Below are 17,550 nucleotides of genomic sequence, written 5' to 3'. Positions count from 1 at the left end.
AGCTTTTCGAGAGCTTTTATCTGAAATTTACTGACTAACTGCAGGAATGAAAATTTCGTTTTGGCCGTTTTCCAACTTTTATTTACAAAATTAAATAGATTTATTTTTCTTGTCCATTACATGAGAATCGAAGAAGCCAAAACAATAATATGTTAATAATTCTAACAGAAAAGGGTCAACCAAAATCATTGGCAATCAACTAAAAACGATGCTTGTGTTTAACATCTAATCTAGACATTATGCAATTTCCATTATTTTTCAATTTGCAACTGTATTTTGTGTGTGAGTGTGTTTGTATGTGTGTGTTTTGTGTTTTGTGTTTGATATTTAGTATCTACAACATCAAAGATAACTTTACATCAATATAAGTTATTTATCTGATGATATACATATATATGTTTTATACATTTATATATATATATATATAATATATACTCATCTACTTGTGTACTCGTATGTATGTATGCGTGTATGTATATAGATATATGCACTCGTATATAGCCACAATTTCATTCGATATACTCGAATGTAAATTTATGTTTGTGTATATATAATAAGTATTTATGTTGGGCTTTTTTGGTTTATCATCGTTTCGGTTAATAATTACACATGTTATGTATATTTCAATAAATTTATGTATTTCTTTATGTATATAGATATATGTATGTATATCATTCCGTTTGCACTTTAACCCATGAACTTTAACAATGTGCTTATTAAACAAATCAATCTCCACCTCGGACACGCTCAACACACCAATTCAATTGTTCTGCACTTGTACTTTAATATTTATCATTTAGTTTTTCATATATAAGTTCACATTATAAACAATTTTTAGCAATTATGCTCTTTTTTGTTGTATTATTATTTCTTTGGCCCCCGAAAGAAACTGAAAACTGCGTACGCAAATGCAATTTACATGCACGAATACAACAGATACAAACAATTTTAACACAAGAAATCTAACTAAAATCAAATCATAAGCCATAATATACCTATTAAGAGATACTAATTGGAAGCAGTGTGCAGCATTTGCTTTCTCCACGTTATTAAGTTCAACATTTTATGTTTTTCATTTTGTATATATATATATGTATGTATATAGGGAAATTAAAATAGATTTAAAATATTTAAGCTAGATAATGTTTAGAGTCTAAGAGCATAGGACACAGTTTTACACATATGTTATGTATGTATATATATATATATATATAGGTAGATATAGTACATTTACATGAATCGTGTCGAGTTTTAAGATAAGTATTATGTACTCTATGATTCCCTCTCTCTGTCGCTCAAAATACTACTGTAATACACGTATGCTATACCTGTTTCAGATTATTCTTGCTGCTTATCTTTGATAGTTTCTACGGATCTTCACACCATCATCATCATTATCATCGTGAATCTGCTTCTAAGATGTTCTATTCGTAATTTGTGGCTCTTGAAAATAGTTCACATAAGACTAGTAAGTAATGTGCGCTTTGAAAATCCCACAATCCTCAATTCTCTCCATCTCAAAATACAAATCATAGGAGAAATTATTTAACTAAGGGAAACGATAATCAAATGAACTTTGAGTTCATTTGCATTTTATCAAAGAGAAAGTGAAGTTGATAGAAAGTTGATAATAGTAACTGAAGTTAAATCTCAATCAATCTCATTTAAACAAAACACAGCCAGCACATTTCTTGCATTTCATACTAAACTCAAAAATCTGCTAAAAAGTCATGGTGTCTAATGGACGACATCGCTTATGGAATTGGACACCATTTTACTTCATCTTCTTGTCCTCATGCGCCTTCTTCACAATGGCCAGCTTGGAGTGCGGCGAAGATGGCGACAGAGTGCGATACGGTGCCTCCTTGGTGCCATGCAGAACCAGAGACCATTCAATCAAGTGCCCAAGGCGTGTTTGAGCAGAGTTGAAGCGTGCCTGCAATGCAAAGAAAAAAATGAAATAACTTGCAAATATATGAATTATCACCAATTTCACCTCGAGTTTCCATGTGCCCTGTGGATATTCGCCCCAGGAGTGGGTGGTCATGAAGGGCCATTTGGTGAAACCATCGCGATGATCATCATCGTTGGCACGTCGCGACAGAATCATGGATCTAGGTACCGTAAAAAAAGAGTGCAATGTTTAATGCTCAACTCGGATAAAATCACAAATCACACAACTCACTTGGTGCCCATGGGGGAGGTGAGGAAGAGCTCCAAGTCGCCACGTCGCGAAGCATTGGCCGTAATCACTGCCTGCACGTGCTCCAAATAATTCACTTCCGTATCACTGCCCTTGCACGCATCCGTTTTAATCTCCCAGAACAGCGAGCGACCCATTATAATTGGCCTGCAAGTGGGTCAAGAGTTTAGCTAACAACATAGAGAACGAGAACATATATGAGAGTATGTAAAGCACTTACTGCGCCTTGTTAATCTCTCCAGCCTCGCAGTGATAGCGTGCTGGCACAGAATGCCATTGCTTAGCCAGTGTCACCATGGCACCCGCATCGAGCACACCGAACCCAAAGAGGTGATTGAACTCCAGGCCAACGCCGTTCATTGTCCAATAGAAACGGTTCTTGGCATCGAACAGCGAATTGCGCTTCGATGTCAGCACAGTCAGATGCTGTATGTCGCGCCAAGTCAGCTGTGGGCTATTTGCCAAAAAAAAGGAGGGATTTAAGATTTGCATAAATTTGATGTAGAAGCAAGAACTTAAACTCACTTTGCCTCCAAGGCCAAAGCAAAGACACCCGCTGCTTCGGGTGCTGCGGCACTTGTGCCCGAATGTGTTGTCGTACACTTGCCATAGAGGTCAGTGGTGGCAACGCCAGTGTTGGGATCCTTGGCACCATTGCTGAACGTGGATGCCAGAGTGGAGCTGCAGCTTTCATCGTAGTGCGCATTCTGGCCATCGTTGATGGCGCTGTTAATGGATATGGTCCACATGGAGGCGGCATAGCCATCGCAATTGCAATCATCCTCCTCGCCGCCATCGCCCGATGCCCAAACATAGATGTTGCCCAAACCATTGCGTCCCTGCGGGTGGTTCATTCAAGCAAAAATTTAATGAGTCTCAAGCTAAAAGCTGCTAGCGAGCATTAATCGCATCGCATCGAATCGCATCGCATCGTACCTCATTGACACCCTGGACAATGGCACGCATGGTGGCATTGCGAGGCCCATCGACCGTCTTGCCATCATCGGTGGGACCCCACGAGGCGCTGTAGATGTGGATTTTGTGGGGTTCATGGCCCATTGAGTTGGCTTCGATTAGGTCGGTCATATAGGGCTGATCCAGCATGCGTATGCCTGTGGAGCGAAGCGATAAGTATGCATTAATCTTAATGGCGGAAATTATAAATCAATATTTATAACACAGCCACCACAACCACCGTCCAACTGGACGTTTTCACTTGACACTTTATGGCCACCATAAAAAGGACCTATCAAATATATCCGATTTTCACTTGATATTTCCCAGCCGTGCTATAAAAATGACAGATAACATTTCCGGGATTTATGTGCACACTTGTTGCCCCAGCGATACCCGAACCGAACCGAGCCGAACTGCAGAACCGTATTTTAAACAATATTTGTCGCTTCAATTTATTGGGCATATTCCGGACTACGCGGCGTGTACGTGATGCAAGTCCTAAGGCGACACTTTAAAAGACGCCACTTCACTTGAAGTGTTGGGACACCGCAAAAGCGCTTCGTCGACGTCGTCGTCGTCGTCGTTGTCGTTATTGTTGCCCCTTTGCTAAAGCCACTTACCTGCGATTTTGCTGTCATAAGCAACGCCCACGCCGCAAATTCCATTATCTCTGGCAGCAGCCACTTCGCCAGCGCAGCGCGTTCCATGGCTGCAAGGGAAGAGCAAAACAAATGGACGAAAAGTGTGAGATAGGGTGTGCCAGAGGATTGGCAACCATGTCATAAATATGTTAGTCAGATTCCTGGCATTTCATTCCGTCTGTCTGTCTGGCTGTCTGTCTGTCTGTGTATAGTACTTAGCACTAAAGGGCTTTGCCACCATTATGCAATAAATGCGATAAGCCGCAAGCAGGCTAAACAAACAGCAAGCATGGCTGTGCATACCCCGGAATTCGTTTAACTGGTTTGGGTATTAAATAAACAAAACAGCAAAAAACAATTAACCGACAAAAAACAGTCGAAGAAATTAAACGAAATGCGTAAAAGCAGACGACATGACTTTGCCTTTAAGCAGAGAAAAAGAGAGTTTTATTTTCTCTACATTCGTTTGGGTCAGGTCATTATGCCCACTCCTCTCTGTATAGTGACACTTAGTTTAAGCCCCAATGGAGCTTAGGCCTCCACTTACCTGTTAAACCAATCGTCGGTGTAGCGCGGGTAGGGGAATGGATCATTGCTGCTAAAGTCATAGCTGGCCTCCGCATTCTGAGGAAAGAGAGAAAAAGAGTAAAAAGTGAAATGGTGAGAAAAATGTATATAGTTACTCATATGCGTATTAACTTGTTTAGTTGGTGTGAGTCCTAAGTGCAATTTGGTGTCTCATCGCACCCATAAAAGCAAATAAATGCTTGCTATCATATTTACACGCATTTTTATGGGAGGGTTGAACTATCAAGTTATACGACGCAAACAATAAATTTGTGTTTTAAAATAAAGTTGAGTAGTTTATTACGGTTATTTTTTGGTAATAAAAGTATTTCAATAAGCTATTGCAGCTTAATCTACGTTCTCAATCCTTTAAAATCGGACTACTTAAAGAAATCAAAGCAACTTTTTCATAAATTAAGTTTTTCCTAGTTAATCTGCCATAGTCTGACAAGTTAATAAAATGATTCTTTTCAATATTGCGAAGTTCAATGAATATTTAAAAATAAAATATAAAATAGTTTATTGTACACATTTCTAGTTATTTTCCAAGTATAAAAGTTATGCAAAGGTTTAAAAATAAATATTAAAATATATATTCACGAATTCCTGCTTCTTTTCTTGGTAATCAAAACTATTAAAATATTCTTTAGAAATTTGATATTTGTCAAAGCTAAAAAAAACTTTAATCTGTCTTTATTTACAATCTGATCAAATAAACTATAGACAAACTTCTCATAACATAGATGAGAATTCTATTAAACGGCCAAATACAAATTATTTTTTTTAATATATTTAATCATATAAAATTATCAAAAAAGATAAAATATTTCACTCTTATAAAAATATATTATTTGGTAAATAAAAAGGAATATATTTTTCAATGTTCAAAGCATACAATAAATGTATTTCTCAAACAACTTGAAAGAGGAAATTAACAGCAAAATTATTTATGGTGTGCACCGCATTTCAAATGTCAGTTTCAGCTGCTTTTAACTCGCTCCAACTTAAAGTGCATTTTAGCGTTTTAATCGAGTTGACATATTAAATTAGTGGCCCGTAAATGACGTGGCTTTTATCAACGAAACTGCGAACGGATATAGTTTAATTAAAGCCAACTACTGCTGCTGGTGAAAGGATTCGCAAATAACATTTGGAATTGAGGATGTGGTCTGTCGGTCAGCCGGCCATTTGGCCATGGCCGTCACACACATGGTAAATATAATTTTGAAATGCAACAATCCAGACACACACACACATACATACGCACAAACGAGTTTTGTTATTTACGAGAAAAACAGAGTTACTCACGTAATTGAATTTGAGGTCCGGATGCATATAGTCGACTCCTGTGTGTGCACAGTGGGAAGAGGGAAAAGTGTATTAAAAACTGTTGCACAAATTGTGGTTCTCTACATATGTATGTTATGTAGTATATATGTGTAAGTGTGTGTGTATTCGTACCGTCATCCATGATGGCTGTTGTCACGTTCTTGCCCGTTATACCCTGCGCCCAAGCAGCCTGCACATTGAGATCCAGCCGCACTTTGCCGCCATTCTGTCCGGTGTTCTTCAAATACCATTGCATGGGAAAGTACGGATCCGTTGGCTCCACATCCACATCATTCGACTCGCCCAACGTGGCCGCATAGTGCAGTCCATGTATTGCAGGCACCTGTGGTCGCAGTCCGCGTTTGACACGCCTAAAGCCCGGCTGTTGAACAGCCGTGTGTACCTAGAAGAAGACCATCGAAATGAATATTCAATAAATGAATTGACAGCTGTCAACGTTTGTCGTTGTGGCAATATGCTCTACTCTGCTCTGTTCGATTGTAGGTCAATGTTATGCGTACGTGACAGTCTAAAATGTTAATTTTGCGTAACAGGCAAACATCAGCTTCAGCTCCAGCTGTTGCCCCAAGCTATTGACAGGGCCAGAGCACACAAATCGAAACTGAAGCCAAATCAGCATAATTTCCATCTGCATTTGCCATTTCCCCATTTACCATTTACCATGGTGTGTATTGTGTTTTGTTTGACAACTGCATTTTGAATAGTAATTATCGAGAATGGCCCACTGGCACGTTTCTAGCTTGGAGCTGTATCCAATTGCAATGCAATCAATGCTGCTGTGCGTTCTGCACTGACAGCAATACAATTTGCCAACTGATTGCACACACAGAGATAGATAGATAGATAGATGGAGAGAGAGAGAGCGAGTTTTCGCAATGGAAACCATAGCAATACTATACTCGATATGTATGAACTCTGGCATTTGTGCTCGTGATGAATACAATTGGCAGTCTTGGAATTTCAAACAGGTTGCCATCCACTGTTCACAACAATATCATCATCATTCTCATCATTCATCATCATGATTCGCTATGATTTACAGTGCGTAATACTCACCGAGGGATGGCTCTTGATGGCGCGCGTGTGCGTCAGGCTGCGACGTGAACGGGCATGCGGCAGAGTCCTGTGCTTGAAATGATACTCATGTCCATCTGCTCCTGCCAGCTGCAAATAAGTAAAAGTAAAAGCAAAAAAGAGAGAGAGAGTGAGTGATATTTCATTAGAAACTCATACTAATTGAGCTTAACACATTAATTCGCTGCGTCAGCCATAATTGAAGTGTAATTGACTTTAGCTGGATATGCCCCAACCGTATACTATATGTATACACTATATATGTATGTATGCCTGCACATAATTACGTTTTAAATTGCTAGTCATGGACAGCAGCAGCAACATCATCATTGCTTCGGTAAATTGAGAGTTTACAGCATCGGCTTCAGCATCTCTAGTTATTTTCCATTTTTGCTGCAATGCAATTCCCAATAAATAGCATATCGTGTTACCCAAGATCCCAACATCCCAACAGCAAATCCCAGCACAGCCCAGCGGCAAAAAAAACTTTGGACTTGAAGCAAGTTTCAATTGGGTCAGACTATCGCATACTCTGCTTACAACTAAAATTGACTTTTCGCCACTTTTGCGAAACTTGTCAAAATAACGAGTGAGAAAACCGAACCAATTAGAGCATTTCAATTGGTCATTCCCTCCCCACCCCTTGGGGGATCCGTTAAGTCCTTGGCTCTCAGTTTTCCAGCCAAGCAGCCATTGTCCTCTTGACCTGCGAAATGTCATTGGAAACTCTCACACAAATTGAACAGCTGTTGCGCATCACGGTCACGTAATCGCTGTTGCCACTGCAGTTGGATTATGAATAATTAGTTGGCTGAGACGAGAGAGAGAGAGAACTCAGTTGAGTAGTACATAAAAAGCCGCTTAACTTTGCCATACGCTGCAGTAATTAAAATTTTGCCCACAGCAGCTGTTGTCAGCTGCCCACTCGCTTGTCGTTTAATATCTGCGATAGCATCGCGGGTCTTCTTCATTCGAGCGGCATTTAAGTAGAAGAGGCAACTTATCATCATCTTCTAGCTGCTGTCTATTTATAGACACGACTTTTTGAATAAACTTCTCTCTTGGCGGCTGCAACCTGAGCAACTGTCAGCATACACGCCCACGTCTGCTGATGAAGGGTTTTTGGCAAAAAACAAAAAAAAATTCATCATGTATTTATTTATTTATTTATGCATTTCTTGTGCAGACAAAGAAGTCTTCTAAACAAATTGCCCCAGCAACAAAAAGTTAATAGTCTTTCGAAATTCTCTTTAGCTATAATTTCGCTACGCATATTTCCATAATTCTGCACTTTTTGCGAATGTCTATCAACAATTGAGTCACTTATTTATTATTCATGAAATTTTCTGTGTGTGTGCTGAGGCTACGTCAGCAGGACATTGGACGACCATTAGACGACACGCAGCTGGCGGGGCACTCAAGCCGCAACTCGCTCTTAGTTTATTTAGGCCACAATTAGGAGGAAGCACAGAGACGGTCACGACCGTCGTCGTCGTCGCCGCTGCCGAGGGCCATCAATCCATTGAGGTTTTTGTCAATCATAAACCACTGGCAGTTTGTCAATAATCTACTCATAGAGTCGTCAGCAGAAAGGAGAAAGAGGCTTGCGGCGGCGGCGCTTGTCTATTTTTATGCCCTGTTAATTTGTGCGTTAAGTACACTTGGGTACTGTAACAGCTGGCCAGCTTGCCTTTCGCTGATAGACCGAAAGCAAAGTTCGGTTAGCTAGATAATAAAAACATTGCGCATACGCACAGTAGGACGTCGCCCCGCGAAACCCGCCTCGCTATATAAATTAATAAGGCTCCACAACTAATCCCAACAGCAACAACAGCAACAGCAGCCACATGCTGGCCAAATTGTGTGAATATTTTTAGAAATATTTTTGGTATAATTTTTGCATTATTCCTAATAAACGCAACATATGGCAGCGAAAAATACTAAAAAAAAAAAAAACAAAAAGGAAAACAATAACGAAAACGAAAACAGAAAATAAATAAATAAAACTTGATGCCTGAGCTCGCAGCACGCAGCGCGCTGAGCTGAGTGGGTTGAGCGAAACAAAAATAACCGAGCGTAGAGCACACAAAGGCAGCTCTACACTCAAATGAAGTCATTGTTGTTGCCAGTGTATCTATGCAACAATGTGTGTATGTCCATGTGTGTGTGTGTGTGTGTGTAATACACAACGTATTATAAATATAATGTGTCACAGCGGGTGATAACGCGGACAGCAGCCGGCACCAGAGTAAAAGTAAAGCAAAGTCAGACCAGGCCAAGCGAGCAGACACTTCATGACATATGGCCCCCGTCTCTTTCCCCTGCCCCCTCCTTGTGTCGTCTGTCCGCCCTCAAGGCGACGGCTTCGTGTGAAATACTTAAACTAAGTAACACCCACGCGCATTTAGTTCATTGGTTGGGATTTAGTGTGGTGCGAGTGTGTTTCCAAAATGGCGACAGTAATAAGTTTCATTTATCGTAGATCACAGTTTATAAGTAATGTTTTTTTCTTCATTTTGAGGGGGAGGAAAAAAACTTGTTGCGCTTTAAGAAAGACACTCAACACTCACGCACATTGACACCCAGAACATGAAGTATGTAAATTTGCATGCTCACTACGAGGACAAAGGCGCTGTGTGTGTGTGTGTGCGTGTGTGTTTAGTTACATCACAAGACATGCTTTGAGCTGGGTGTGGGGGGAGGGGGAATGCGTGGGCAATGCGGGGCATTGTGATATCGCTCCCTTGTAGCGTGTGTGACATGTCATCTCTCAGGCGCTGTCAACGCCGCAAATTTATGGATTTTCACTCAAACCGTATATGCACTGCATGCGAACAGCAAACAACAAGCAGTAACAATAACAACTACAGCAGCAGCAGCAACCATATTTAAAGCAAACAAGAGCAACAGGCGCAAGCAAAATGCAGTTTGCACACGCCATAAAGCACTTCTATCTATATATATAGTATGCAAATATATATATCTGCATGATTGTGTACTCGCATTTTGTGGAACAGCAGTCAGGCTACGCAGGTGGCCTTTTGTTAAGCCCCAAGCTTAAATAAGCCAACAACAATGGCTTAAAGTCGCCATTATACAAAGCTCTTGTGTATTTATGCTGATGGGACACTACTCCTCTCCACTCCACTGCCCTTCACTCCATTGCTTTCCACTGTCTAGTCTTTGCAGCTAACAAAAATAAAAGGTCACACATATGTGTATTCATTAATTCATTCAGAGTTTCAGCTGAAAAGTAGGCAACACTTTGCTACACACATCTGCACATAGTTTTCCATTAAGCAACGGGATTTAGCTACAGCTTTCACATTATCTCTTGCCATTTATGTTGGACAACTAAAGCAAATCCATTTATCAAAACGCTGCCGGAGTGTGGCCGAGATCCAAACAGAGAGTAACGAACTAAAAGTCTGTGGCTCAATGGCTCTTTATCAGTGGCAGGTCACTTTTATCAGTAGCTGTTGTGTGCAAATGACTACCGTTCTACACATATGCCAAACAGCTACTAGATAAAAAAAAGATAGATAAATAGGCAAATAGATAGCTTAAATAAATGACACACGCGCTGAGCAAATTCCAAAGCGAGTGCTAGTAAATGCTGTAATTTGCAAGCTTGGCTGCAAATGTATTACTTGCCATTTTATTTCAATTCCCTTGACAGCTTTGCCATTTGCACTCTTCGAGTTGAGTAAACAAAAGCAATTATGCAGCCAATCAATCAACCATAAATCAGAGAAACTTTCTACTTACACACGAGCTCATGAGTTTATGATATTTGCATGCCATATCGTTTTATCGCAAAATAAAAAAGGCAAACTCATGAGATTGGCAAATGTCAGCGGCTGCTGTTTTTCCTGCTGTAGAAATTTAATTTAAAAAGTGCCAACATATGCGACCAAAATTTTCTCTTTGTGGCAAACAATGCAAAAAAACACACAGAAATATTGATTGCCAGCTGCGTTAGCTATGTAAATCCAGCTTTCCCAAAAAGTACTACCACCATCGAACTTGTGGCAGGTGGCAAACGAAGAGAAAGAGCGAGAAATGCAAATGAATGCCACGACCTGCTGAATAATTCAGCAGGATGTGGTGTGAAAGCGAAAGCAAAGACAAACAGCAGTCATGGCTAATAGGCTTTGATTGAGGCTTTTGCCATGTGCCAGTCATCATTGTCCTGGCTGGCTGGCTGGCCAACTGGGTCGCTCGGCTGATACGGATTTGATTTGTTGGCCCAGGCTTATGCGCGTTAGCCGCTGCTAACTTGTTGACGTAAGCAGGCGAAATGCAAAACTTAACACAATGCCAATCAAATGAAAAGTTATTTGCAACAAGCAACCAAGCTGAACCATGACGTTCGCGTCTTGCAACAAGTGGTTGCTGCAGCCAAACAAGGCGCATTTTAATTAAAATTGAAGGGCTGAAAGCTAAAAGTAAATGTGTGTGGCAACATGAACTCAATTTTGCAACTGGGTCATATGCTTATAAGCCAACCCAAAGGCCAGCGCCTAGAATCGATAGCATGAGACTGAGATACACACTGAGAATGAGAATGAGAGTGAGAGATGTGAGAATCGGAGAAAGTGCGAGGAGGCCATCATAATCACATAAGTCCGTTTGCTATTTGGAGCAAGAAAAAAAAAGGCGACGACAACGTCGACGACATTCTCTCGCCAGCCAAGTAAAATAATTATCTAGCACACTGTTGACATTGACATGCTGTTGGGCGCACGCTGCGTATGCGTGATTTTCAACAACATTTCTCTGCACAAACAGGAGCCAGCCGCCCGCTGGCTAATTAAATTTAATGATTTTATCTCCATTTTCCTGACTCAGTCTCTCAGTCTTTCCGCCCGCGAAACAACAATTACATTGAAATGTAATTTGCCGCATGGCAAACAAAACTTTCTGCAGCACGCTGCCCTCTGACATTTTTCGCCAAGTGAGATGTTTATAAAGTAATGTAGGAAGCACGTTTTAACAAAGTCTAAATAATTCAAAGCTATACGAATTGAATTAGTTATTAGAAAGAAAGCAGAACTTTAAACACATTTTCTCACTTGCGTCATGGTGTCTATAATTTAAAGGATTTTCAAATTTGAGAGCATGTTTCACATTTGTTGTTCGTCCTCGTGCCGATCAAATAACTTAATTGAAGGCTAAGCTGTTGCTAATAACTAAGTTGCGAGTTACACAAACACAATTTGCGACTGAACTAATGCATTCAAATAGTTTACGCTTCCCCAGCTGCTTTTGGCAATTAACAGCAAGAGAGCCCAAAAATTTATAATAAGCTAAATTAGGGTCGTGTGTTTTGTATCAAGTTTACATTAGAGAAACTATGCTTGGCCAACGTTTCGGATTCGGGTTCGGGGTCAGCACGTGTAAAACGATAGCCGACGATGCTAACGAGAAGCTTGCAAATATTTGCTAAAAGTTGGCTTTTCCATCAAAAGTTTGCCCAACTTTTTGGCTATAAAGTGCAAATGGGGCATGAGTAGACACTGTAGATGGGAGATAGAAGACTTGTTAGTGTGTCGTACAGGTGACTGACTAGTTGGAGAAAGACATTTCTTAACTGAGTTTGCCAAAAGTCGAATGAAATTTTGTCGAAAGTTATTGCAAACAATGTTAAATGTGTCGTTCTCGCCCCTTTTAATGCGCATGAGAACTGAAAGCATTTAGCAGTTGGCATCTAATCTAACTACAAACTCGAACCCTACTTTCATTCGAGTAGAAAGCAATTTATATGAAGCATCGAACTAAGCTTGTGTCCAGCAAACGCTTCGAGCTGCTTTACGATTCTAAAAATAAATAATAATAAAATGAAGAAAATAAAAGAGCAGAGAAAACGCTGCGTATACGTGATAATGTATTGTGTGCTTTTGCCATTCTTATTGCGTGTCCCTTTCTCTCTCTCTGTGCTTGTGTGTGTACATGCGTGTGTGTGGCTTGTGTGCCTGCGGTTCTTTCGCCTTTTTTTCAAGATTTCTAGCATAACCCTGCATGTGCGTCTTCGTGCTCGTCGGTCGACGTGCAAGTCCTTTGTTTGTCTTTTATTTGCCAACATATGTTCCGTTGCCTTGAGTTACAAATTGCTGGCAAAATGTCTGTGCCGTTAATTTGCAAGCGGCAAAGAAAAGGCCACAAAATTTGTAAACTCGTTTTTCATTTCGCATAATAAATGAAACGAAAACATCCAGCAACACACAAACACAGACACAGACTCTCTGCATCCCATCTACTCTGTTTGCAGAAAATGAAATAAATTTGACAATGACAATGACATGCCTCAAAGTCATTTGACCAACTCCCACACACGCACATACACATCATAGCGATTTAATAGCTTTTCTGCTGCTTTCCTCCAAACTATTATAAATAAGTTATAATCTCTGGCTTACAACAGCGGAAATAACTAATGAACGCTGCATATTAAATGAGAACAAAACAGCAACAACAACTGAAATGCAATGTAATGTCCTGTCTTGCATATTAAATGAGTGTCGACAGCAGCAGCAAACTTTCTATAAATATTGAGAAAGTTATGCGGTTGCAGTAAACAGCAACTGAAGGACTTACAACTAAATACTAGCATGTATTTTGGACTAGAGCATGTCCTGAATAGCACTTTTAATTGCAACATTCCAGTCAACGTCTAGAAACTTCAAACTGAGTTTTATTTTCAATTTGAACATTCTTTTCGCCTCGCGGAACTAAAGAAAACCCAACTCTGACATTGTTATGTACTCCGAAAAGTATGCAATATACTTTTTAATATAAAAAAAGTTATTCTAATTATGAAGATCAGAGATGAAAAGAATGTTGAAGAAAAGTTGAAGAATACAGACTTTAATAATTCGTTTGCAGGTAGACTTTAGACTTTTTTTTACAGAAGGTATTAAATAGGTGCAGACAAGAAAGCTTAGGATTGCTTTGGCAAACAACAACTTAACGCTTTATGCAAGGCTTTGTGGCAGAGCGCACGTTGATAAGCGGCCCACGGCATGGAACAGACATCAGGCAGGTGACAGGCGGGTTTGTTAGCTTTTTAAGTTATTACACACACCAAGCAAAAATAAAAAAAAAAAAGTGAAAGTACACACACAGAACACACTGCATGCCCAACGGCTCAGCACACAGCTGGCAAGTAAGTAGTAGGTGAAACTTTTAAGCACCACAAAGACAAACGATGAGCATGAAAATAAAGAGAAGGCGCTTTGAGGCATTAGCCAGGATATCAGAAAGCAACAGGAGCGACGACGACGAGCAGCACTTTGTGAATTTGTTGGCCATTAGTGAACATGAGATTGCGGTGCGGCAAAAATCAGCGAGCAGAAAATTGCAAGGCAAAGCCAAAGCCAAAACCAACCTACTAAGAACAGTTTTTTGCGTGGGATTCGACTTGTCCAGTCCTCAATCCGTAGTCCGCAGTCCGCAGTTCAGCTGTCTGTTGGACTAACCAAATCAAAAGCATATGTATTTACCAAAGCACGAAATTGAGTTAAGTATTTTATTATATTTAAATTGTGACAGAAGCAACAAAAAGCCCATATTTGAGCCTACATAAATCGCTATTTACATGCATTTATATTGAAGGCATGTGTGTGTATGTGTGTGTGTGGGTGGGAGTCTATAAGTGTGTATCTAATGGGTGACTGGCAACTAAGGTTTTTATTGGTGATAAGACCATAACATCAAATGCAATAAAGTCAAAATGTGGCCCCAGCGCCAGTCCAAAACAGAGATAACCGAAAACCCATGTGAAACTTCATACGCCGCGTATACGCAATATCGATTTAGGCAACCCAACGGAGCATAAGCCTGCCGATGTGAGCTATGAATTTACTCTGCATTCACCAAAGTATGGAATGTCTGTCTGTCCGTTGTGATTTCTGTTTGCAGATAGCGTTTGACGTAAGAGCAACAGATTTTTTTGGTCTACATGTATGGCAATTTTATTACTCGACGCCCCAAAATAAAACACCAAAAAAAAAAAAAAAAAAGAAGAGAAACATTCTGATGGACTTTTGCTGTTTATCAACCGCGAACCGCACGCAAACTCAATGGGAAATTGGCCCGGAAATCCAGCAAAAGCCAGCAGCGTACACCAATTTCTAATTAAATGGCGGTCTATATTTAAACCCAAAAATAAACCGAAATTACACTCATAAATAACTAATACGTACGAAGCGTCTTCACACTCTAATTTATATTCCTAATTCCAATTTAAATGCTTAATCGAGTTGGTTTATTCTGTAATTGTATGTTGAAGTTAAAGTGAAGGTAAATGGAATATTATGTCCTAGTTTCAAACTCGACTATTTATAGTAACTTTGTGTCCAATATGTGTCTAAAGAGATATTTGAAAACTGTCTCTGGCAGTTCAATAATGCTGCACTAGGAAAAGGAAAAACTGAGCATGAGACTGCAAAGTGAAAATAACAAAATAGCGACCCCAAACAAGCGCAATGAGTTGGGTTCACTCTATGAGTTGGGTACGAGGACAACAAAAATGACTGACAACTTAGCACAACGAGGGACAAATAGACCATTAATCAGTGCTGGACTTTTCAAGAGTAGGCCTAGAATTTAATTATGTCACCTACCTGGAAAAAGGATGCAGATTAAAACCAACTGGGCATACATTTCAGGTGAATAAAAATATGTTGGATCCACTTCAAGTAACTGATTAAGTCCACCGCAATGACATTCGCATACTAACAAGTTGCTTAGGGATGTCCATAATTAGGCAAACGAAGTTGAAACGTCTCAATGGCTGAGTGACAAAACAAATGCATGGGAATGTCCTAATTCTACGAAAAACGGTAAGCACCAATCTAAGGTTTTCTCTAAAGCAAATTCGTTGAAATGTCAAAGGAATACCTTCATTAAAGGCTTAGTGCTTTTCAACAAGAATTTGCATTGCAAAAGGTTATTTTCAGCATGTAAATTTTGTACAAAATGTGTTGCTCAAGTTGCTCAAAACATTCTTCGAACTTTTCTCAGCTGGGATTAATTAAAAATACATGTATATGAATTGCGATATTGTTTTTCAACCTATGCTTTCTTTTTTGTACATCTTTTCAAAAGCCGTCGGCAGCTCTTCGCTGGAATGTAAAAGAATCTAAACAGCCAGTGGGAAATTCAATAGACAGACAGGAAACGGATAGAAATTGTATCGCATATCATCTGCCTACATCGTTTCAGCTGATTAAAAAAACTGAACGCGAAGGCTGTCACGAACGTCAGAGACGTCGAAATTAGAATGGAACAATTTCAGGCGAAGCCTGTTGTCAAACATTTCTAGGTAATCCCTGGCACAAAAGTTCATGCAACAGGCAGGAACATATACGAAATGTAGTCGCAACTAAAGCCATGAGATTTCACTTACGTTGTCGTGGAGGGAGTCGTCGAGAGTTGTGCAATTTGCGCGGACGTTGCCATGGCTGCTGCCAACCAGACTATATAAGCCACATTGCCACACTTGTGCAGCTGCAATGTCGCAATATGTTTTAATGGCTGGCTGGATATGGTATTTATGGTCTGCAGATGTTGCAGGTGAACTGACAATATCAACTTACAAATAAATCAGCAATTCATAGATTGTATAATAATAAGGAGTGGAGGCTTAATTGGATTTAGCGCCTGCTTCATATTTCTTTATTGACGCAATTTGCTGACCCCGATGATGGAAAGTTATCGACGGCTGCTTGCTACCCAATTAAGCTAGAATGTCGGGCTAATTAATTAGTCGCACATCGGTTTACTAGCGATGTTACGATGTTATTGCTCCTACTGCGGCTGCTGCTGCTGCTGAGCTGAGTTACTGTGCAACAAGTGTGCTGTGAATCAAATCGATATGCTGTCAAAAACACAAGTCTAGCCCAAAAAAAACAACGAAAGACAACGCAACATTTTTTGCAGTTACGTTATAGGTTACTATATACTGTATATGTAACTGAGCTGTCAGTTGCAGCGCAATCGAAAATGTAAATCGAATATGTAATAAACAACCGTACTACCTGTCGTATACTTAATAGTTGACCTTGTGCTCGTTTTGCAAGTTGCACTGCAAACTGCGCCTAGACGATATGCAATGGAAATTTTGCGCGACTCTTGCAAGTTGCTTAAAGTCAATGGCAGCTATGTACAGTATGTGTGTGCTTTATGCCAGGCACGCGCGCACTCACACACACACACACACGCACACATACAGAGACACCCACTTAAGTAGTCACAATTAGCTGAGGCAGCCAAGTGAGACCCTTGTCGACGAGCGTAGATTGTTGTCGCTGCTGCAGCAGCAGCAACTTCTATGATGTGTCTCTTTAGGCTTGAGGAAAACGTGCCCACGCTGCTGTCCGACCATAAAATAATTGATTTTTCACAGTCTTGCCTGCTGCCTGCTTACTAAATGAATGAAGAGAGCCTTCAGCTCGGGTTACTTACCGGTCCCAGGTTGTCGAAGCCATATTTATCGGCCACTTGGTGGGCGAAGTCATTGTCAACGCCCCGACGGAAACGCACCAGAAATGAGCTAGTGAAGACCGCCTGATTACCCAGGCCGCCGTTGCCGTTGCCGTTGACGCTGCTGCTGCCGGTTCCAACAGCGTCCGCCTCTGCCACAATGAGTGGCAAGAGAAGCGCCAGCATCGACAGCATAACGATGCACAGCAGTCGCCATGAAGCAGCCAAGCTCCATGCAGCCGCTGCAATAAACATTGCACGCGTTTCTATCTA

At 40.4% G+C, this 17,550-nt stretch overlaps 1 protein-coding gene across 1 annotated transcript; it reads right to left on the bottom strand.

Moving 5' to 3' along the window:
- Nucleotides 1–423: 423 nt before the first annotated feature.
- On the bottom strand, nt 424–17,532 carry LOC117575007 (neuroendocrine convertase 2). The gene is made up of 12 exons (XM_034259084.2): nt 17,260–17,532; nt 6,775–6,882; nt 5,830–6,100; nt 5,677–5,714; nt 4,349–4,425; nt 3,781–3,869; nt 3,140–3,315; nt 2,729–3,042; nt 2,424–2,657; nt 2,186–2,350; nt 1,997–2,114; nt 424–1,936 (listed from the first exon to the last, which is right to left on the bottom strand). The coding sequence occupies exons 1-12, from the start codon at nt 17,530–17,532 to the stop codon at nt 1,775–1,777; spliced, it is 2,025 nt and encodes a 674-aa protein (XP_034114975.1). The 3' UTR covers nt 424–1,774.
- Nucleotides 17,533–17,550: the final 18 nt, after the last annotated feature.

This window comes from Drosophila albomicans, chromosome 2R, assembly GCF_009650485.2.
Source record: "Drosophila albomicans strain 15112-1751.03 chromosome 2R, ASM965048v2, whole genome shotgun sequence".
NCBI classification, from domain to species: Eukaryota; Metazoa; Arthropoda; class Insecta; order Diptera; family Drosophilidae; genus Drosophila; species Drosophila albomicans.
Note: the sequence above shows the minus strand (reverse complement) of the source record. Positions and strands in the feature narration are given on the sequence as shown.

Coding starts and splice junctions, on each gene's coding strand:
- LOC117575007 (XM_034259084.2), bottom strand. CDS start 17,532: ATGTTTATTGCAGCGGCTGCATGGAGCTTGGCTGCTTCATGGCGACTG. Junction 2,658..2,728: donor GCTTTGGCCTTGGAGGCAAA/GTGAGTTTAAGT, acceptor TTTGGCAAATAG/CCCACAGCTGACTTGGCGCG. Junction 2,115..2,185: donor ACCTCCCCCATGGGCACCAA/GTGAGTTGTGTG, acceptor TACGGTACCTAG/ATCCATGATTCTGTCGCGAC.